This window comes from Camarhynchus parvulus, chromosome 8 (assembly GCF_901933205.1).
Source record: "Camarhynchus parvulus chromosome 8, STF_HiC, whole genome shotgun sequence".
Lineage (NCBI taxonomy): Eukaryota > Metazoa > Chordata > Aves > Passeriformes > Thraupidae > Camarhynchus > Camarhynchus parvulus.
In genome coordinates, this window is record NC_044578.1 from 16,046,164 (window position 1) to 16,070,608 (window position 24,445).

Sequence of the window (24,445 nt, forward strand, 5' to 3'; positions counted from 1 at the left end):
ATGTTTTTGAGCAAGTTAATAATGAAATTCACTGAAAAATAAGTATTTATTATAATCTTCTATGAGTCATTCCATCTTTAGCAAAACACTTTCCCACTACATGTAAGTCACAAAAGCAGAGAATTCCACGTACGCTTTTATTTCTCTTTGTGATTCACAGTATTTCCAGTGAGGTTTAGACTTAGCACAGCATATGAAAGTGCTTTTAACTGACCTGGCATTACAGCCTATTATAACAACTGCAATGATTGTAGGTAAAAAAAATAGTACCAAATACTTAGAATGAGTATTTGGATCCTTCTCACACAGTTCTGCTAAAGAACTTGTATACACATTCTGCTAAAGAGCTCTGCTAAAGAACAAGGCTAAGAAATCTGAAAATTAAGTGGGAAAACTCATTATATACTTTTAGATTGCTTCTTGGAAGACATTACTGTAATCTTATAAGAAAATACTTAACTCAAGAATTTAATAATTTAGAGAAACAGAAGACCTTTTTTCTTTTTATGTGTATTTGAACATCTTTTGGGTCTGACTTGGGGAAAACATCTTTTACCATCTTCCTGCTCCTTTGCAGAAGCTCTGCAGTCTGAATACTGAGAATTCTCACATATTACTTCTGCTAGAGCTGCTGCCCTGTTTCTTTATGACTGAAGCTGAAGATTAACTCTTTTATCCTAATTCCTAAAATGGTAGAAGGATTTCTGCCAGTGAAGAAAATACCAGATATAAATAAGACTTTTTATTTTCATCTATACTTCTGAGCAAAAAGAATAAATGGGAGTGGAAATAAAATCGAACAAGTAGTAAACGTCAGCAATCCTGTATGACAGCTGATCATTATCCTGTCTGTCAGAACAAGGAAACAGAAACCAAACCTACCATTCAGTAACAAGAGGGAGCATCATTATTGGACAGGAGCTGGAGAAATGCAGTAAGAATTCAACTGAAATATCAGTCTCAGTAAGGCCAAGTGTCAGTCAAAGAACTGCCACTCTTATAATGGAAATACTGCCTAATAAGGCATTTTTAAGGTTCAAAAACAGCACACTGAGGTAAGAGTATAAAAATTAAGGATCTCTGAATATGTTACATGGTATAAGCAAATTTCTAGGAACTTAATTCATTTAACTTCAGAAAGAAACAGAAGAAGATTAGCAGCCATAGGCAGAGGTTAAAAAATCACATCATACTACAGGCATCAATTCAGTGTTTGATTCAGGAAAAGAGTGAACTGTCAGAAGAATGTTCAAAAGAAGCTTGTGAGGGGAACACATGACACTTTGGAAGTTAGCAGTTCTTTGTAACATATGCTGCAAGAGCTATGACAGCATAAGAAAAAAGTACCCAAAAAAAGGAAAATTGGACAGAGATGTTTGTATATACACCTCTTATTAAAAAACTAAACATGACTTTATTCTAGTGAATATAGTGTACAGGGAAGGATTTGTCTACACTGCAAGTGCCATATTTATCCCACTCATCCTAACTCCACAGAAATGCTGAACATGAGGCAGATTCCTCAGATGATTGAGTCAACATTGCCACAGGTGTGGGGTAGTGGAAATGTGTTCCCAGCACTGTGCACTGTGCTCTGCACAGGCTAACAAGCCCTGCCCTTGCTTTGAATCCACATGAATGAAGCATTACAGCCTCTGCCCTTGAGCAGCAAAGCCTGTAAGGTACTGGACCCGATGGACCTCTGGGTTTAGCCATTCTCTAATTTGCAGATCTCTGTACTACACTGTTCCGTGCAGAGCTGATGTGTCTCTAAAGAAATACAGAGAATGCTGCAGTGAATTTTGAAAGCATGAAGTATGATAAGACCAGACATCAAAGCAGGAAGATACATTACTACCTCAAACAAGTCTGACTACATTTTTATAAAACAGAAGACTCAAAAATTTCTGAACTCCTTTTCAAATAATTATGAAAAGCCTGTACTTCCAGCCAGAAGTTCATTCAATAACAGGATACAGTGAAAGGAAGATCATTAGAAACTTTTGATCATCATGTGTATAAGAACCTCATGCATAACAAATTGATTTATATTTCACGATTCCTACCCTTGTCAATGTGAATTAAAAGGTTTTAATGCATACAAGTAAGAGGACCTACAGCAACAGCTGCCTGGAAAGGAAGGCATAGCCTAGTCAGGGACACACAATCACATCAATGTGGAATATGCCTGGGATACTGAGAGGAATATTAAAGAATTAGAACAATTCTGAAATACTTTGAAAGCCTTAAGAAAATTACTAAAGAGCTTGCTTTTGTTATGGCAGATTCTTCTGACAACTGTGGTACTCAATTGTGGCAAATAAGTCATTAGCAGACTAATTCAATTATGTACATAGATACCACAGAAATCAGCAGGCTAATTATGAGTTGTGATTCTTCGTCAAGATTACACTTTTATAATTTGTAACTAGTACCTACCAATTTTTTCCAATTGTTTAGACACATGAAGTGAATTTTCCCAAAGTCTGCACCTGAAACACTTTGCTAAAATCAAAGAGTTTAATAAAGCAGAGAAGTTGTTCTTAGATGATGCCAGAATGTCAGATAGCCCTGTAAAAAGAAGATTGACTTATGTTAATAAACTGAAATGTAGCTTATTAGGATATGTACCAAAAAAAATTAAATTTTACCATACATCTAGTAACTCTCAAGCCATTTCTAAATATTCTGCCAGTATCTTGTGTCAAAGTAAAGTCTTGAATAGGAATACATCCCAGCTGAGCCTGAATGAGACTGGAAAAAGAATGGGTTTGTAAACAAAGAACAACATCAAAGTTTTTAATGGGAAAAAAAGGAAATTCAGAATAGAAAAAACAAAATACAAGATCTGGTCCTATGCAAAATGACAAAAAATTTAGCAGGGACTTCAACAGCCATAAAATGGCAGTTTTTCAGTAAAAAAATAAAAAGGCAATATAATATTTACCAGTTTACTTTCATTTCTCTGGTTTTTATCTTCCCCTCCATTGGAAACCTATGCATGAAAACATACATATTTTCTACAATTAATTTTATTTATTGTTAAAAAGGTACTTTCAATTTTCAATGTACTTTTTAAATACCTGATAGTTATTCTGTCTTTGTCTTTATTCAAAGTGTTCAATATTTTCTTTTCATTTGTTCTTAACTTCACATCCACAAATTCTGTGCAGCTGGAGATCATTGTAATCTGTAATAATTAAAGTTTTTAGTAATTGTTTTAATTTGCCATTTTTTCTATCACTTATTCTAATTTTCTTTAAAGGACACTTAAGAAAATTATTGTCTCAACGGTATAACCATGAAGACCACAATCCATCAGTTGTTTTTAATACTGATCAACTTTCTTTTCTCTTCCTAAAAAGGCTAGTAATGAAAGGGGAAAATTTTTTTTTCAGCTTTTAGATTACTATTTCAGTTGAGTTATTTAAAATCAACCACACACATTGCTAACACTTTCTACAAGGCAAATACAAACAACTTTTTCTGTTATGTATTTTACCTTGCTTTCTTCACACTTTAACAACAAAGATAGTAGTGTTCTATTTTTTTCCCAGCAAATCTGTTTTACCATAGTATTTGCTTGAAAACAAGATATCTTGTGCTTCAGATAACAACTTGTTAGCTGAAAGAGGAAAGCTGCTTAAAACAGAGAGACAATTCCCTTAAAAGTAAAACCTGCTCTTGATGCGGCTGTTTTTTGAACAAATAAAACCTACTAAAGCAGAAAACATTAAGGCTTTTAATAAATAAAGAGAACAGTTTCAGCAACTTTGCATCTTCATAAGCAAGGTTAGTGAAAGAGTTGGACATCAAAAGATCTCAAACTCTCAAAAATACTCCATATAGAATTTAATTAGATGTATTCTCTAAAACTTTATACAAACAAAGCCTGAGCTCTTTGAAATAAATAACAGCTTATGCTTCTTTTCTCAGACTGTTTAAAAACAATTGAGCACATGTAATTTAAAAAAAACCCTCAAATTACCAATTCATTTAGTGTCTCAGTTCCCTTAATTGTGAAAAACTGCTTCACTGTATCAAATGCAATGTAATACCACGCCATTAATCTTCCAGTCTCTGTAAAAGAAGAATATACCTTAAAAAAATAAGCATGTCAAGTATATTTTGTGTCTTAGAGTTTTTTAAGCCACAAAATTAAATTAATTTTCTTATTACAGGCCTCTGTGAGATTTAGCCCCACTACTCAGTACATTATTGTCCCCAGCTGTGTGATGGACATGACTGACCCGATCACAGAGTGGCAGAAAGAACAATGTGCCAGTGGCAATTCTCTCCAATGGAGATTAACTCCCACTAACACACCAGGCAGTGAACTGTGGTTGCTAAGAAGCCAAACACCTCTAGCAGAGGACTCTAAAGAGCAGGTATTGATAAAACCTGTCCTTCCTTGCACTGTGCCACAACCAATTATCCCGTCACAGTGTTCTGCAATCTTCTAATCTGCAACAAATTTTCAGCAACAAGAGAAGATCTACTCATGAAACAAGATTAAGAGAATGAATATCCATGACTTGGTCAAGAAATTTGTCCAAATATTCTACTCAAAAAGTCCCTCAGATTTTACTCTCTACTACATTTATGTACTCTTATTAATGGGTCACAAGGGTAGCTGAGACCCTTCATAGTTCACTACTATTTCTACATCACTTCTGAAAATTGGTTTATTTGAAACAAGTATTACCGGTTGGTTTGAAATTATTTGCTTCATCCATCCTGATCAAATCAAAAGCTGATAAATCATTTAAGTTCTTCAGACACAGTTCTGTCAAAAATTTGAAAAATATTTTATGCATGCACTAAAAATACCTTATCCATGTACAAACCACAAACATCATCATCAAATGCTATGAATGCATACCCAAGTAATTCCACTGAACACAAGTAAAGGTTTGGGAATCCTCCTGTTAAAGTTGGTGGTTAACTTTTCTCTGGGAAAACTCACTGAAAGACAATTGATAAGGACAAGCCACAACTCTTTTTCAGTAAGGCAAAAGTTGCAAAGGAAAAGAAACTAGATGCTGGAATGTAGGTTGCCATATTCAATTTTGAATGACAGAACAGAGAACCCACAAGCAGTTTACAAAAGACTTTTGCTACAGAGTTAACACTGAAACAATTCAAATTTCAAATACCCACAAGTATTCATGAATCCTTCATTAGAAATTTTCATGCTGTATCAGGTGCATTTGTATTTATTTCACTAAACCTGTTGCGTCAGGTATCTGCATAAGAATGACCAAAGTGCTTTTGTTCTCTCTTTTTCAAGACCAAGGCAACATTCAGAATTTGAAAGTCAGAACAGCACTCAAAGAGATAGTTCCCCTAGCAATCATTCACTTTACACATTAAATATATGAAAACATTATATACATTACTACAAAATATTTCATGTTGCAAGGAAGAGGAGCTAGTTTTTAACATCACAACTGCCACACTAAAAAAGCATTAATTGAATTTTTCTAGCACTATCTGTACATTTTAAACCATCCCTTCTCCCATAAAGGCTTATTTAGGTAGTATCACACTTCATTCCCTCTTTTCCTTTCAACCTACATGGCACGAATAGAAAACTCCTGATGTAAAAGACAGAAAAATATAGAAAACTACTGAAAGAGGCAAAATTTCTTACTGATAAGTACTCCTCTTTTCACTGTGTGCAAGTGAGAGTCAATGTCTCTCACATTTGGGGACTTCAAGTGGTAGCAAACACACTGTGTTCCGGAAGGCCCTTGAAACCCTTACACAATGAACAGCCTCAGCATCATTCCACCAAGCCCAAAATCAATCACAAACGTTTCCTACACAGTTACGTTAAAAACGTGTAAGTGGAGTCCAAGTACAAGCTCTACAAATTTCTGGGCATTTTATCTGTCCATGTTTCCATGGACCAGACCTTCCCTCCGGATATTTTAGCTCCAAAAGGTCTGGATGGACATGAGGACTTTGACTGAAGAAAGGAAATTGTGTTTGTAGATTTGCAGAACTTGATAGCAAGTACTCTTTTATAAATATACTAACATTTAAAGTACCAGAAAACTTACATTAAAATAAATTAACAAAACAAAACCACCTAAAGAGTTGCATGCTATTTCTGTATTTAAAGTTCATAGGCATCCATTCCCAAGTGATTTTATCCACTGTATGTTTTCTAATGGAATTGCAAATAGCTAAAATGCAATATTTTTTAAAAAAAGGTTAATAACAGAGTCTAAACCTTTTTTTTTTAAAAGGTTAATATTCAAGTCTTAGCAAAAAAAGCCTCTTTAACTCATGCAATTTTAAATTGTTTCTGGACAAGGCAAAGATGTTTACATTGTGTATCCTTTGTTTTCAAGGCTAAATTTATGAATGGAAGATGACATTTTCTGAAAAGAAGTTTTTTGAAAGCATAATAACAGAAATTAATGAAAGCAAGTGAGATCAATCAAAGGAAAATCAGGAAGAATGACAAACAATCAAAATTAAAGCGTTCTGCTCCATATTTCTGAGCACATATATGGAGATGAGGTACATAAAGGAATTTAATTACTTTTCTCTATAGGAGAAAAATTTTTCTACCAGTTAAAAGGTACCAATAGTATTTTGAAAATATTAATAACAAAATAAAATAAATAACACACAGTAAATTACATTTGTTCTGCAAGTGGATCTATTGAAATTAATGGATATAGATAACAAACATGGGTGAACATGCCCTAAATTGTAACTGAAAAAAGCTAAGAAGCCACTTACCTTGTAATTTTGCTTCAATTCCAACTTTATCTAATCCAGATGAAAAACCTTGATGGCAAAGACAAAAGTTGTTTTAACCTGTTACTATCATACACTTCCTCCTCAATGTCATTACCCATTAAAACTGATTTGCTGATTTTTACGAAGCAGATAAATACCCCAAAGTGTAATATGTGGGAATATTTATTATACTGCAAACAAGTCAGGAGTCTTACAGGGTGTAACTATCTAAGTATCAGTAAGAGGCTGCTAGAACAAATGTGCAAAGGTAAAAGCTGCAGACATTCCTCCATGTAAAACACTGGAATCCTAAAAGTTTCAGAAACGTCAGCAGAAACTTCCAGGTACAGTTTTCTTATTTTGGAATATAGGAAGCCACCTAAATCGTAACATCCATTCAAGTACTAGATGTGCTATGTTCCAGCTATAAATCCTTATAAAAAATTGTCTCCAGCAATTACCCAATGACTTCAAAATCAGGCATACAGCAAGTGGGCAGGAACAAAAATATGGTCCAGCACATTAAGATAAAATGAAATGGATTGTGAAGCCGTAAATGGCTTCTTCACAGTTTTTAAATGTTATACCGTGCTGAAACTCCCACTGCTTATGCTAAAGAACAAAATGTTACAGGCCACATTGCACATCTTGTTTTCATCACATTATGAAATAATAGTCCATAAGAAAACTATTGAAACAAGTAATATCCTAATGCCATAGTTAGATGAATTAAAAAAGTAAAACCAAACAAACCATAGTGAGTTGGATTTTTTAAGGCTCTAATGTACAAGAATGTTGATCGTATCCATTCCAAAGCTACACTGACATCCGTGACAGTATGTAGCACTATTTCTGCATTTAAGTGTTCAACAAGGTGCCTGTGCAAGCTAGCACAAAAAAAGAAAACAAGAGTTTAGGACATTTACCAATGAGCAAAATAAAAAGTGCCAAAACTAATTTTTGGGAAGAAACAAAATCAAACAAACCCCTCCCCCCAAACCACAACTGTTCACTCTAATCAGTGAAATCGATAGAACACAGTAAGGATTATGTAAGTAATCAACAATGTAATTTGTTTATTACGGCATACTGCCTAGCAAGCAAAAATAAACTGTCAACTGTGAAGTTCCACATTTACCGGAAAACAAAGTTACATACATCTAAAAATTACAGCACAGACATTCTGTGCTCTTGACATTCTAAATATATTTGAAAAATTTAACATTAACAAAATTAAATTAGTAAAAATTTTCTATTTTACCTTTAAAAGTCCTAACTTTCCCACATATTTATCATGAGAATCTCTTAACAGCAAATACAGGTCTAGTATTTTCCAGACTCTATCATCTAGAAATTCAGAGACATGGGCTGCAATCAATTCCTGCCTTTTGTCTTTGCAATAAATACTCTTCCAGCTTCCTCAGTTTTCCAGCAGCAATCTAAAACTTTTTTTTTTGAGCGTAAGATGTCCTAAAGATTCTTTTGGCTAATAAAACAAAAGACCATTAACTACTGAATAGCTTGGCTTTATTTTCCTTAATTCTTTCTTGATTTCTTCTAAATAGACAAAAGCAGCAGCCTAAAACCCACATGAAGAAAAGCACATTCTGTAGACACAATGAAGTTTAGCTACTATCTACAGAGTCTCATAAAAACATACTTAGTTACCTGCTCTCTATTATATCAGCACCATTTAACATCTGTATATATCTCTCCCTGGTACTGCAACGAGTCATAATAACTGCTGTGGCGGTAGTGTCAAACTGAAAAATAGAACCCCAAATAAAAGCTGCTCTTTAGTTCTTAGAAAAAACCACAGTTGAACATGCATCACATATCTGCTGAATCTACTAAAACTCTTTTCTCAAAATCCTGTCTGAAATGGCTATTGTATGCTAGTTTCCTACTTTCTCCCTAATCCTCATTCACTATGTAACCCAAATTTAATCTTCAGATCTTCTTCCACTGCAAGGTGAAGCAGTGATTTTTGATGGACAATACAAAAGCAAACAGATTTCTTTCTCAACAGAAAAGTTACCTAGGAGTATTTTAAGTATTAATAACCCTTTAAAAGCCAAATGCTGCAGTAAAATTCCTGGCATTGTACTTTCTTCTGTAAGAATAGCTTCTCCTAATTGGCCTATAGACAGCATCAATACAATAAAACATTGACTTACCTGAGGCCTTCCAGCTCTCCCAATCATTTGCAGAATATCAGTTTCACTGTACTCTTGAAACACTCCTCCAACATAATGCATTGTGGATTTTATAACCACCAGGTGTGCAGGCAGATTGACTCCCATAGCTAAGGTGCTAGTAGTAACTACATCAGATCAAAGTATATGAACACCATCAAAATGTCTGGCAGACTCTAATCAAGCAGCAAATAGGTAACTTAACTCTTGATGCCTAAGAGTTCTTAGTTTCTAATGGAATCAGTGGGCACCACAAAGAAATGATCTAGATTACAGACAAGTACTTGCATAACAGTTTCCATGTATGTGATCATCAGCATTCATTTGTCCTCATATTCTTTAACAAATTACATCCCAGATACTTTTACTTAAACATTCCTTTATATTTGGAGATAATCCAGAATATGATCCATGTTCAATATAACAGACACAAACAGAGAAACCTTACTCTTATTTCTTCAAGGGTCTGTATTTGAATAGAGCCATGGCTTCATCTTGCTTAGTAGTGGTCAGTATTAAGATATATTTTTTTAAGTCATTAGCATTGTTTATATCCATGGTACCAAACCAGAACCACCACCAATACTATCCCACAGAAAACATTAGTCAAGTATGTGGCAAGTAATCTTACATTCATGTTTCCTAATTCACTTTCTCCAGAGAATATATGGAGTGGCAAGAATTCAACACAGAAAGCCAGTCATATGGGCCAGCTGATATTACTATTCTGCTAGGAAAACAAAGGATTATTGGAATTTCCAGTTCTTTTAGAAATGAATCTACAAATCATTTAGTGTTGTATATGAGCCACACAGACAATTCCCCATAGGATCTGGATCTTTTTTTTACAGGAAAAGAAAGCCCAGATGAGATGAGACAATCACATCTCAGATCCCGTCTCATTTCACATAACAACAGATGGAATATTTCTTAGGGACCTCCCCATCAGTCACAACACCTTGCATGGGAATTTGAAAATAGCATCCTGCCCACCTAAGATGCATAAATGTAGACAATTACCTTCAGGGAAGCCACAGTTGCAAAGAAAACACCTTGGAAACTTGGAGGAAAGATTCACTAGCACAGAACTCCACCTCAGTGGGAGGGTTCAATGTTAGGAAAAGGAAACAGACATGGCCAGACCTACATGGACATAGGACGGGGATGACCTCCATGTGTGGTGAAAGGAAGATCTATGGTCTTTAGTAACAGTGCATATGTAGGCTCACAGGGTAAAGTACATGTGAAACACAAAAACACCTTCACCTGGATTTCACAACTTCCAAAGGTTAAGCAAACTATAGAATCATAAAATATTACTTCCAAACTGCAATCTTCTCAGAATACATAAATGAAATTTTGGCTAAGTTAATTTTACTTACAAAGTACTGGCAAGTCTCCTACAGTAAAAGCTCCTTCAATTATTTTTCTGTCTGAGATCTCCATACCCGCATGATGATAAGCCACACCATACGTCAGAAGGTCTGATAATAAAATTATTATATACATCATTTGACTAGGTTTTCTCAAGCAAAAATTCAATCACAGAACAGAGAAGTTGTAGGTTATATTTACCTCTCAGTTTGGAGTCCTTCAATGAATTTCCAAACCCCTGTAATCTATGCAACACACATAAACAACAACAACAACAACAAAAAAACAAATTAAAAAATATACATTCTTTGGTTATTTTCAACCACCACCTTTCCCATCCTCACAGAGAGAACAGACTGACTCTCTGGGCAGCTATTGCAGTTTTCTGAGCCTGGACATCTTTCCAAGTGACAACCAACAGTCTTTATGTGTTGTTCACATATAGCAAATAAGACCATATTTTAGGTCCAAAGCCAGGAGTAGCTTCCGCAGCTGCCATGACTAGGCAACCCTGAAGTAAATAATAATTAATATGGCTGTATTTATTAACAGTATCTGAAAAAGTAAAGACAACTCAAAACATTAGTAAAGTCACATCCAAATCAACTATTCATATGCTTAATCTTTGCATTACAAGGTCTCAGAGGGCCATAATAATTAGCATTTTTATGTTCAGAAAGCAGCTTTGAGAAACAACTTAATGTTTGTGAAAGGTATCCTAAAACTCTGAGAAGAAAATAAAACTTCCCAAGAAGAGCGCCAATTTACTAAAAAGAATGTCAACTGTGATGATGATTTTGTTCCATACTCCTCTGCTAGAAACTGTATTAGCTCAACAGCTTTCTCCACAGATATCACAGGTTTACTAAAATGTACAAACACTTATTTCCAATTTAAATAGAAAAATACCTTTGTTTCTGTTCTATACTCAGTAGAAATTTAGCATCTTTTGCAAGAACAGAAGCAGCTTGCTGCACTCCTTTTCTTGTGGCACAAAACTATAAATAAAAGATATTTTTTGAATCAGCACTTTCAAGAAAGAAATAATTTCAAACACACACACAAAAAAAAAAAGCTGCTGTACCACAAGTGCTGGTTTTTGCTCCGAGTATGTTTGTATAATGCTAGCGATCTTGTAGTTAAGAGTTAAGTCAAATTTGAATTCTGTCTGATTGTCACTGCAAGGAAAACCAAGCACAATTTTGCGTAGCTTCACTGGTCGTTGATCCTCATCTATTTTCAGACACACAGCAGGCATCTTACTATCTGAAAGCCATTCTGCAATCTTTAAAAAAAGTAGAACAGAAAACATAAATTTCTTTTAATTATGCTCCAGCTCTAATAGCATCACAGAATAATTAACTTAGCTTTTTTCACGTGTAAACTACCAACACATTTTTTTATCTTTTAAAACCACAGGTGAGGGTCTGCTTTTTGCAGAACCAATATTTGGACTGAAATCTCAAATCTGTTGTGATTTGTACGTAAGAGGCAAAAATCACAAGCAGAAATTTAAAACTGAAGCATGTCCATACATGGCTGACATTTCCACATGGTTGAAGGTAATCTTACATTAGCAGCAACCTCATAGCTGTCGTCAGATGACAGCTTAAAAATTACTATTTTGCTATCAATCTAAAATTGTAATTCCAGACAAATTTCATATAACACAACTCCACCAATCAAAATACAGTTAAAATGTAACTCTTACATCTTGAGTATTTGGGATTGTTGCAGAAACAGCTACAAATCTCAAGGGAGGAACAGTGTCATGTTTCTCTAAGTGACGCCAAAGAGAAGACTGAATAGTTTTCATCCGACTGACTACTACTTCCAAAGTTGCGCCACGGCTTTCATCCTTTATAACGTGTACCTATCAGGAATTTTAAAAGATGTGCTAAATATTTTCCAGTTACAATCTGGACATGTGCTAAATACATTTAATATTTTCTAAGGTTCCTTTTATCTTCACAAAAGATACAAAAGCAGTGCATAAATCCTCACTCATTTTCTTACCTCATCGATGAGAAACAGTCGCACAAGCTGGACTATAGAGTTGTCTCTCCACCTTCTAGTCATGCTATCCCACTTTTCCTTGGAGGAAAAAACCAACACATCAAAACAACAACAGAAGCTGAATGCCAACACAAGCCACAACTATAGTACATGGAGACATGCCTAAACTTTAATAAATCTTTAAACAGAAACAAATTAATTCAAGCTAATGCCATCTATGTTTCATCTGGCACATTATTATATTACTAACTTTTGTTTATATGAACTGAGAGTGTGTACAGCAGGGTGCAGACAAACAAAAGGATCATAAAATCACTGTCTATTACCAAAAAAAAAAAGTCCTTGCAGCATACAATTAGAGGACTGCTTATGTCTGTTTATTCTAAGTTCTTGTAAGAACTGGGAATGAAACCTACAGGTGTAGTGATAATAATGTCAGCATGATGTATTTCAAATAAATCATCCATCAGTGTGTCTCCTGTCAACTCCTTGCAGGTGAGTCCTATAGGTCCAAATTTTTCTTTCCAGTCATCAAAACGCTGACTGCATAGAGCTTTTATTGGAGCCACTAAAAACAATACCAAATAATGAGAATTAAATCAGGAAAACGAAATCTTCAACTGTATTAGAAATGTATGCCATAAGCTCTTTAGTAAGATGCCTTCTCGAATTTAATATCCCTAATCTTCTGCTTTGCTTCCAGAACCATAAAATCTGTAACTGATGTTACTGTTGTTATTATCCTGCTCCATGTGCACAATCAATGTTGAGCTTTGGGCCCTAGTTCTTCCCATCAGCAAGCAGAAACAGAACCCTTTAATTAAGATTATTTATGCTCTCTCTTAATCCTTTATCCTGTTGGGTTTGATTTTTTTTTGCAGTACCACATGGAAACAATCATTCAGCTATCAAAGGTTTTCTCACAGATGGAAGAAACCACAGGAAATACATCTTTTCTAATGGAAGATCATACAAATACCAACCTTTTCTCAGTTCAGAATTATTTGAATACTCTGCATTCAGAGAACAAAGTATAAGTGAGAAATCATCCAAGAGCAAGAGACAGACCTTTATTTCTTCTGGTACTCTATCAAAATCAAATGTACAGTTAGGTGTAGGGTCATATGAAGCAGCTAACACAGCAGGTAGCAGTTCTCATGAACAGAGTCCTAAAACAATCTACTTATGTATTTTTTTTCCTGAGAATACACCCTGTACAATTGCAGACTCTTTTTTCCCAGAAATCAGACATAAGGACAATAAGGACTGATATTAACAATACATGTAAGGCTATACTAGATGATTAATCTATATGGAAAATGCAGTGATTTAAGTGAAAGAGGCAATCTATGCAAGAGCCCTAAACAGCCCTAGTATAATAGATCTTGCAGTGATTACATTCTAGGTTAGTTAGAGGCACTGGAATATGAACAATTTCTGCATATTAGCTCACAAATGACCTCTAAAATGAAGAAATTTAAGGAACCAGTCTCTGTTTCAGAAAGAGGTGTAAAATCTCATAAGAGTATCAGAGAAATAATTAGCTCCAGCAAACTGATTAAGCTACCAGCAAGTAATTCACAAAATCACAAAGCTAATCATCTTCAGCAATGCAAGAATGAGAAAAGCAAGTGATTGCTCCTGCAACTACAGTCACCAGTCCTTCCATGTAAAGCTACTGGAAAACAACTCCACAGAACTACTGCAAGCTAATGCACATTTATGGGGCCACTGACAAACCAGGCACCAGCACTCACACCAGCAGGACATGGTCTGGTTACCACCTCTGTTCCAACATTCAGAAAACTGACAAGTCTCCTTCTCCATCATGGTGGAATCTGGAAAGGTCAGCAGATTTAACTGCACTAGCACCTAACCGCTTCCTTACTGCCAGTTCCAACCAACCAAGTTGTAGCAATTCTACCAAGACAAGTGGAAACTTGTCACCATACACTCAACCTGGTCCAGCTGACAGAGAGCCTGTAGCACATGCCTGTTTCTAAGATCAGTTTACAATACACAGTACAATCTAAAGCAACACTAGATTTATTGTAAGAAATTGAACAAAATGGAATTTAAAAAAAATATGAAGTTTTTGTAAATATAAGGATAAAACCTTTAATAGCAAGGCTGACAAACAGGTACAAATAAATTAAGACTAGGAAAAAATCACCAATTGAATCAAATTCACACAGTATTAACTCAGTTCTCCAGGAAAGGAAAGAAAAAAAGTGTAACTGGTGTGAGTATCTCCAAGTATTTTCATATCTCCCCACAGATCAGTTGAATTCATGAAGATCACAGTTCTGGTGCCTCTGGCGTAGTATTCAGAAAACAGCAGGAAACTTTGCCAGGTAAGTGAATACTGGAAAATTTGATCCTCATCTGAGAGCAACAGCCAGCCATACAAAAGATAGTGTCAGCCAGAAACCACACACTAAGAATTTGTTTTAATTTCGTTTGCCTCCTCCTACCTTTTTGTGTACATCTCGCCTTCTTGGAGGACAAACTTATACAGGATTTCCTAATTTTTATTTGTATAGGCAATGCTGAATACTACAACTACAAAGTGCTGCTAAATACTAATAATAGTTACAATGGTACCACAAATAAACACTAAATCAACTTTTTGAAGAATGAAGCAGGTTGTGATATCTTAATGTATTTAATCTCAATATTATTCCTGGACTCACTCCAGATCTCCGCATTCCCAGAATGATATTTTCTTTTCTGTCACCAAAATATTTAAAGCTGCATAATACTTACTGTAAACAACTTTAATATTTAACCAAGGCAGTGGGGCTTCCATGAGTAATCTGGTAATAGCTAGTTCGAACATTACAGTCTTTCCAGAGCCAGTTGGAGCACAGATCACAAAGTTCCTATCTGTATATAAAAGCTAGGAAAGAATTGCCAAGTCCTGTTAAGTTTTCAATAATGACAAATGAAAGCTTTGCATTACTGTGCTTCCTTTCCACATATTTTATCCTTCACCATCTTAGAAGCCAAGTGTGTCCATGTCAAGCTCCCTCATTTTCCTCTGACAAGATTGATTCTTCCCTCTTTCCTCCTTCACAGTGTCACTTACCCATGTCACTCCCTCACCCACCCTTCCTCCTCCTTGCAAATATATTACCAATCTGTATGCATAAATATAATTCTCATCTTAACATAAAAGTATTTTAAACTGAGAAAAACACCTTTTAAAGTTCTTCTGGTCTCTTCTTCCAGCTAAGCACAACTCTGATTAACTATTCACTGAAGAAGTTCTAGATATATTATAGTTTTCTAACTCCTTTTATGCTCTGAATATCAAAGTCCCACTTAAATTTATCTACAAAGCACTACTTGCAGCTGCAGTTTATGTTCCATACTTACATCATCCAAAGCTTTTGACTGTGCATAGTTAAAATATGGGAACTCCTTAAAAATACTTCTAAATTGGGTTGCTTGAGAGCATTAAGGAATTTAAAATACGAGAGCATAAATTATAAAATTGTAGGAATGTAAATGCATCTTGTCCTTGAAATCTAAATGCAAAATTAAAACATTCCACAATATTACACAGGCTTATAAAAAGTTATTCAAAAGTAACCTCTTAAATTATTCAGTAGTCTTAGATTCTTGGTGTGCCACACATTCCGTATCACTGAAAAAAACCACAACCTATTTGAGAGGTCTCAGGATTATACCAATAATCAAGAACCTCCTCCCTGGCACAGGCTTCATGGCATGGCAGACAGTCATGGAATGTGAAGCTGCAAGGGACAAACCAGATACATGAACAAGCAGAACACTGCTCTTAGCCTATCTAAGGTGTCAGTGGTCATATATTATTTGTAATGCAACAAATACAAAATATTTAGCATAATAAAATAGGTATTTTATGTTATTGTTATGTCTGTATGCATAGACATAACAATAACATAAAAATACCTATTTAAAACCCCTGCTCTAAATAAGTGATTTATTTTTAAACTGCAAAGCATTAATGATCCTTAATTGGTATATTCACAACAATGGAATCCTTACTAATTTTGAAAAACGTGACTTTTTAAAGCAATTTACATGAATTTAAGGTGCCTAAATGTAGACATTTCCTCTTCCTGATATTTAACCTACCATTTGACAGGTTCCTAGAAACAAAATATTGAAGAGTGTGTAAAAAACACAGAAGTTTGACAGATATAGACGAATACTTGATTATATTTCATGTTCAAGGCAGGGCCAAGAAGAAAGAAAATTATGGTAAAATCTGCTTAAATAATGGAAATACAGTATAGGCACACTACAACACAGGTACAGACCAACAAGGAATACGTTAAATTAATTTTCTTCTAAGAAAATGGGACAGAAGGTAAGATACAGTTTTCTTATAAGCCTAAATAAGAATTAATTTTTCCTTTATTTAAAGTGTATGGAGATACATGTGTGTTTGCATAGAAAATGTCTGAAATATATATTATGCAAATTAAAATTTTACATTTTATATTTTAAAAAGAAAGTTTTGAGGATAAAATTTGAACATGTGAAATAAGAACAAGCTTTCTTAGGAATGAATGATCTACAAGTTGTCTTATTTCAGTCTTGCTTTGGAAGTCAAAAGAAACACCTATTGAACATTTGATTCCCAGCATTATGCTACAAATTGAAACTATTACAATGTAATGCATTAATTTCTATGGCTACAAATCAAACACAGCAATTTTGCAAATGTAAAAGCACTGTAATAAAATCAGGAAAACCAGATCCAGCAAATACAAGGATACGTATTTCTGTAACAGCCCTCAAAATTTCCAATTTTCTTCCTGTAGCTCCTAAAGAAGTAAAAATAGTACATTTATAAAATAAGATTTATTTTCAACCAATAACCATGAAAAGTATCTTCCTGACCCCAAGCTGTGTATTCTGTAAGGAGCTTCAAGGCTGCAACAAGGTCCACGTGATAGAAAGGAGAATTTGGGCTAGGGCAGGGACGTCACTAGCTCATCATTTAAAAAGGCCATAGTGGTGGCCTTTTGATGAACTCACTTCAGTTTAAGGGTATCTTGCATGTACCAGAGACTCTAAACTTGATGCAGTATCTAGTTGTGGTCTCAAAAGTGCCAAGAAAGGGATAATCACTTCTCTAAACCTTTGTTACTGCAGGGACACACTGCTCAGTCAAGTTCAGCAAGCTGCTCACCAGGCCCCCGGCACTTCTCCACGAGCTGCCCTCAGTCACACCATCCCAGAGGAACCCAGGGGCTCTTCTCTTTCCCTGGGGCAGGACTGTGGATTTGTTCCTGCTGAATTTGATGAGATTGCTGTCAGCCCCCTGCTGCAGAGCTCCCCTTGCTGCTGGCACATGGGCAGTGTGACCCATTCACCATCACCCTCTGAGCCTGGCCAACCACTTTTACACCAGGCAGTGGCTGATGCACTCCTAGTGCCCCACGTGGGTACCAGAACGCTGTGGAAGTGCTTTCCAACCACTCTGTGGGATGACAACCCTTGCTGAAGGCAAAGTGAACGGTACCCACTGCTGTCCCCTCACCCACAAATCGAATCACCAGGCAATCAGACAGGAATCTCGCTTTTCATTCCTGACCTGCTTCCAAATCCCATCCTAAGCCACTGCTCTGCCCTACATTTTTCTGCTAGAACTAATCTTCTACTCCATATTTCTGTAGTAGTCACGCATATAAGGTACATTCCACAGGTGTGTCATGTCCCAAAAAGTTTAAAATCTAGAAATAAACTGCACTTAGTTAAAGACTATTAAAAGCCAAAAATAATTTCTAAACCACGGATTTTATAATTTCATCAAATTCTCACCACTTCCCTCCATTTTCTAGGTATTTCCTACTTAAAATATATTTCTACAAAGATACAAATATAAGCCACACCACAAACAGACATTTAATTTTCAATTTCTGTTTTCAAATGAAGATGAAACTCTTTACCACACAAAGTGACAAGGCTGGTTTTTTTCAAATTGCTGAGGAGATGTGAAATGACATTTTCAAACAGGTTTACATGTCTTAGCGCTTCTGAAAATGTGAATCTTCTTCATAAATTGTTTAGCCAGTTCATATTAAACAACAATGCAATCAAGTTCCACAGGACTGCAATACATTCTATCCATTTTAGCCAATTATCTCACTTTGAGCTGGTGGGAAAATGTTCTTCACTCTACCTCAGATCTTGGATACCCTTTATTATTATATACCAAAGACAGACAATGGACTATTTTTCTTGAAATAGCGTAAAAATAATTACCTGTCACATCCAGAATCTCTGAAGCATTAGAAAATGATTGAATTTTAATTCCATTGTCAGACACCATCTCCTCATTATTTACCCTATGCAAAGTAAAATCTGAGTCTTTAGTTATTGAAGCATGATGATTATTTCTCAAAAAACCTTCTTTTATCACTTCTTTCATGTTTTCACTTGTATTTAAGTAAGTACCAATTTCTTTCACATCAACAGAACCAGCTTTAAATTCTGTATTTTTATGCACATTTCCAGACTTTTTAAATAAGCTGCAAAAGATCCAAAATTTTCATTAACTTGTTGTAATGTTACAGTTTATCTAATATTTGATAAATACTAGATACACATTTGTATTAGCAGCAGAACTAGTAAGATAAATAGTAAAATTTTATTTAACCTGACCTAAAGACTCCTTTCAAGATACATTTTAACTTCACTTTCATTCCATAAAGAACATGAAAGAATAAATTGCTTGTGCAGATGGGCTCTGACTCATAATAGCAGATTAATTCTGAGTTTCTGCATAATTAAAACCAATAGAGACATCCAGGTTCTGAGGAATGGGAGGAGCTGGACACAGAAGAGCAGTTTATTGACAAAATCTCTCCTCCCAGGCAGCACTGAAATCACACTGAGAACTGCTCAAGGTATTCCTTACCAGCTGACCTCTGCTCAGCAAAGCAAATTATCTCAGCCCTCTTCCTTGTCACCATGCAGATAAAGAATTCAGAGCAGTATTTTCCAAAAGCTTTGTTATCTAAAGACTTATTTAAAATTTAAGCAACAAACTGATGCTTACTTTTCTCATGAATGAGGCTGAGCTCAGGACACATTTAATTAAATTACTAAAATACTGCCAAAAAGAAACATTTTTTTTTCCTTACACTGAAGAATTAGCATCTGGAGCCTGCTAAAGTACCTTCAGTTGAAGGATCCCAAACTTGTGTTCAAGAGATTTATCTAAAATAATATGATTCTACCAGTGATAAATTGTCTGAGTTGACTGGACACATACCTTTTTCTTAATGTTGAATGGACACTCTCATCATCACTGTTTTCACTTAATGTTTTATTTTGTGGTTGCTGAAAAAAATCTATTACTCTTTTAGATTTATTTTCATCAAAGGAGAGAAAACATGAAACCACTTTCAGATTTTCATGCTGAAAACTAATTTTATCTCTTTCTCCTAGACTTAGTTGTAGGACTTCCTTTTCAGGGGCTATGCCAAAATGAACAGGTGTTGATGATTTATCTTCTCCTTTCTCTGTGCTGCTCTTACATTGTTGTATAAACTTCTCATGCTTGCTCCCCCCTACAAAAATGATAAATTATTATTTAATATTCATATTCTTATTCACAGTTATTTAATCAAGTACCTTTCCCACAGAATCAGCCAAATTCACATCTATTATACAAACTGATGTTTCTATCTTATTGCAAGAATTTTAGTGTGTATTTTATGATTCATGCTAACTAATGTAATGCAAGCATTGTCAATTAAAAAGTTATAAAAATAAGGTCCCTTTCTTTCTTTCCTAAAAATAAAGGATAAAAACTATTCTTCAGAACTACAAAATAGTTTGTATGACAGAACTCTTCACCCTGTCCCAGAATAAAGATGGTCTTTTAAAAAAATGACACAATGACCAAGCTTGAAGTTCCTGCTACAAACAGCTGACATAACCACTGCAATCTCAACAGTCAGAGTTGCTGATGTTGGTGACAGGCTGGTTTCATAACCTTCTTGGTTAATTATCACATTTTGCAGGGTTAATTCTCAGTAGAATCAGTGTCCTGATCTGGCTGACCAGATCAACAAGCATTGCTGTTGGCAACAGGAAGGGAAAGGCACAAACAGAAACAAGCAACTAAATGCAACAAGATAACAACAGCTCTATTTTGCTGTCTTATTTTCAATGTTATCCATCTAGAAACTCAAAATTACAATGCCCTGTTTGCGGCATAACCCCAGCAAATTCTAAAAACATCAAAAAGCTTGCTTGAATAAGTAGCTCTTAATGGAATTATTTCTGCATAAAGCAGAAAAAAACTCCCCTTCTGTAGCAGCTAATAAATGCACAGATCTAGCTGACAGAGATAAAGAAATGACATTCTTTAAAATAAATTTCCTTAAGATAATACTGAATGTCTAGGAATATGCCACTTAGCAGCAATTAACGACCAGATTCAAATTTGGCCATCTGATCCATTTGATTAAAGCCCCAAAAAAGGGAAGAAAAATTGAGTTTCATATAAACACTCTGTTCCTTGGGTGGCAGACAGGCCATCAGATCCATGCGACAACATTATGCTCTTACAGCCACTTCCCACTGTGTTACAATGCTTTGTGGAACAATGTGCAGTAACTGAAATTTTGATTATAGTTCTTACCTTGCACACTTCTGCACAGCAAACTTGTGGCATGTTTATGCCTAAAGAGGACTGCTATGCTCCTGGCACATCTAACACCATCATTCTCAACTCAAATACATTCTTTGTCTCTACTTGCATACCTAGAATATTTCATATTTCACAGCAAAAGAGGAATGATCTGTCACACTAATTATTTGTTGAGTAATTTAGTATCAATGTCAAGTAATATTTGACATTGTCTGACACTAGTCAGACTTTGCAGTTGTGAGTTTATGGATGCACTTGATCATCCTAAACATCTTTTCCAACAGTTGCAATGATTCTGTGATTCTATTCTCTGATACTTTACCCATATGAGTGTTAGCTGAGCTTTTTTCCAGTTCCCTCTGTAAATCCTCTGCAGCTGGAATTTCAGCAATAGCTGGAGCAGGTGCAATAAACCAAGTATTACGATCTTCATTTTCCAGACACCTATTTTTAACACACAAATGTGAGGTAAAAGCATGTTTTAAGCACCCTCCACAACAATTAGCTCAAAATCACTAGTCATAAATAACCTAACTTCTGCTAACCCTTATTTCTCATAGCCCTAAGATACACCTGCATCATTGAATGTGCTTGGAGAAACATTTCAAAGTATGGGTTATGGAACCAGAAATGTCTAGCCACACATTTCTATCAGTGGACGAAAATGTGAGTCATAAAAAAAACCACTGTTGCAAAATTATTCAATTTGGAAAAAAATTATATATATATAATAATAAAGATTTACCTTTGTCTCATATCTGGTTTTTCATAAAATAAATTATCCAGTGAAAAGACCATGTCTGCAGAGTTGAACATTTTTAGATCAAATGTGAAGTCTCTTAGTCTGCAAAGGGTAGCACAAGAAAATGTAAAACTGCAATTACTAGACTTGAACTGGCTAAAGCAATACAAAGTTTATTAGTTGTAAGTGCCAATTTCTATATTGTTTAATTTTAGAGCTCTTGACTGCACTCTTAATCCTTCTTCAAATAGAGAATCTCTCTCCTGATATAATGTGGTTCCTGTTCCTTCCGCTAAAAAAGCCCTATAGGGCAGCACTTGAAGCAACATTTTACTATCATGACATATCTGGGAAGAAAAAGTGGGTAGGAATGAAGATCCAGATAAAGTTTATGTTAGTATTTAAATTCTAATAATAATGCTAAAATTCAACCTAGAGAAGGCTACAGAAGAGGTGACTGAGGGGACACACCACATTTTTCAACTTCCTCATGAGGGGAAGAGATGGGCAAGCACTGACGTCTTCTCTATGGTGGCCAGTGACAGGACCCAAGAGAGTGGCCTGAAATTGCGTCAGGGGTGGTTTAGGATGGACATTAGAGAAGGGCTCTTCCCTCAGAGCGTGTTTGGCACTGGGACAGGCTCCCCAGGGCAGTGGTCACAGCACCAGCCTGACAGAGTTCAAAAAGTGTTTGGACAATGCTCTCAGGCACAGGGTGTGAGCCTTGGTGTGTCCTGCACAGGGCCAGGAGTTGGACTTGATGATCCTTGAGTCCCTTCCAACCCAGCATATTTTCTGATTTTATACAACTGCAGCCAATATTCTTTTTTTCCAATTCTTTTGTTATGATCACAGTCTGTCAAGTTTTTGCAAAACAAAATTATACTGTTATCTAAAAAAATAAAGTTATACTGTTACCCCAAAAATTATTTTAATTAACAATTAAAAGAAGAAAGAAAAAACGGCAGGTGTGGGAGTGGTGGGGAGGAGCCCAAAACGTTTCCAAGATAGCCAGGAAACAAAGAGTCTTTTCCACACGCTCAATGCTGTTGGATTCCACAGGGAAAATGCATATTCCAGATGGCAGAATGAGGGAGTAGGTGTTCGCAGGAGCAGCACAGACCAGTGAATCACATTTACTGAGAGGTGTTTGCCAAATCCTGGGAGCAAAGACCTCCCTCATGTATCTGCTTTAACAAACACCTTACTACAAACATTGCAGGCCACGAGGGAATTTGCTCAGTTTTGAAGCCACTTTACTTTTCACCTCCTTCCTCCTAAAACAAATCCTTTTCCTCAGTACACTTATTTCTTCACAGCGCTCCCTCCAGGGGCCCAAAGTGAAGGTCACAACCTTTAAGGGTGCTGACCCAAACAAACCGCAAGTGCCCGGTGCCCCGGCGGCGCAGAGCGCATCCCCGCCTCACGCCGCGGCTCCCCGGGCCCTGCGAGGCCCTGAGGCCCTTCACGGCCAGGCCGCCGCTCCCTCCACCGAGGAACGAGAACGCAGCGGCTCCCGCCACTTACGCCGCGCAAAATGGCGGCCGCGGAGGGTCACGCGCTGCAGCCGCCTCAGCGGGGCCGGCGGAAGCGGCGATGGCGGCCACGACTCCCCCGCACTGTGCGCGCCCGGCCCGCCCTCAGGGGCTCCCACGCTGCCCTCAGGGACTCCCACGCTGCCCTCAGGGGCCCGGCCCTCCTTCAGGGGCTCCCGCGGCGCTGCGGGGCTCGGCGCTCCCGCCGAAGCGAAATGGCGGGCGCGGGGCCGCCTCACGCCCGCTGCCTGCCCTCTGAGGGGCGGCCCGGGAGCAGCACCTGACAAACCCCCTACTCGGAGATCCTCTAATGGGAAAGAATTGGCCTAAATTCCCCATAAAAACTGCCAGAGAGGAATGTGCAGACACTCCACTGGTGCTGGATTTAGAGCTTGTCCAAGAATGGATTTATTGGGAATTAGTCTCTCGAGAAGTCCTTACTCACTTCAACGCTGATGGAAATTAGAATAGGCAGCTGATTCCTGAGCCATACAACTCAGTTAGGAAAATTATTCCTGGAGGAAGAAATAAAGATAGCGAAAATATTGATCCTTTTAGGGGATTTTTGAAAATAATAAGGTTTTTTTCCTTGCTTATCAAATGGTACAATAAAATTCTTCAAGTTATATGACTTGAAACAATATGACAAAGTATTTGCAAAACGCAGAATTAGGTCACTTACCTTGCTCCTCCCTGAAATACTGCAACATAAAATTCTGGACTTGCCATTAGAGCATACCTTTTGAACTAGCAAATTTTAAATAAATGGCACAACTGTCTAAGAAAGTCTAAATTTTAAGCTGGTTCAAAGCTTCATGACATTCAACAAATACTATAGAGGCAGCTACTGTAAATATGTATTTCCTCATACATAAATAGATGAAAAGGAGAATATTTTCTCAAATATTGATTGATTTTAACATAAATAATTTTTATTTAATCAAGTTTTTGGTTTTTCTTTCTTGAAAATATTAATTTTTAACTTTCCATTTCAAATTCTTAGACATTGTGTATATTTACGTAATGTCTGTTCATTCAAGTTGTCCAAGTCCAGATCAATTAAGACCCAGGTCAATGCAAGAAATACTATGTGTATTTTTACTATCTAGTATATATTCATGTCTTTCCTTTAATTTATTCCCCCTTTTAAAAGACTTGCATCCGAATT

General features: G+C 36.2%; 1 protein-coding gene across 1 annotated transcript in view; it reads right to left on the reverse strand.

Annotated features, from left to right (window-relative positions):
- HFM1 (helicase for meiosis 1) overlaps positions 1–23,449 on the reverse strand; it is a 32,522-nt gene extending 9,073 nt beyond the window's left edge. The window contains 25 exon segments of the mRNA XM_030953473.1: positions 2,440–2,571; positions 2,657–2,754; positions 2,948–2,995; positions 3,084–3,190; positions 3,989–4,080; positions 4,706–4,786; positions 6,757–6,804; positions 7,510–7,643; positions 8,425–8,519; positions 8,934–9,079; positions 10,334–10,435; positions 10,527–10,570; positions 11,235–11,323; positions 11,410–11,610; positions 12,037–12,198; positions 12,342–12,419; positions 12,758–12,909; positions 15,108–15,240; positions 15,720–15,790; positions 17,111–17,158; positions 18,603–18,868; positions 19,615–19,921; positions 21,323–21,444; positions 21,746–21,844; positions 23,270–23,449. Coding sequence (XP_030809333.1) covers positions 2,440–2,571; positions 2,657–2,754; positions 2,948–2,995; positions 3,084–3,190; positions 3,989–4,080; positions 4,706–4,786; positions 6,757–6,804; positions 7,510–7,643; positions 8,425–8,519; positions 8,934–9,079; positions 10,334–10,435; positions 10,527–10,570; positions 11,235–11,323; positions 11,410–11,610; positions 12,037–12,198; positions 12,342–12,419; positions 12,758–12,909; positions 15,108–15,240; positions 15,720–15,790; positions 17,111–17,158; positions 18,603–18,868; positions 19,615–19,921; positions 21,323–21,444; positions 21,746–21,816 — 2,827 coding nt within the window. The 5' untranslated portion in view covers positions 21,817–21,844; positions 23,270–23,449.
- Positions 23,450–24,445: the final 996 nt, after the last annotated feature.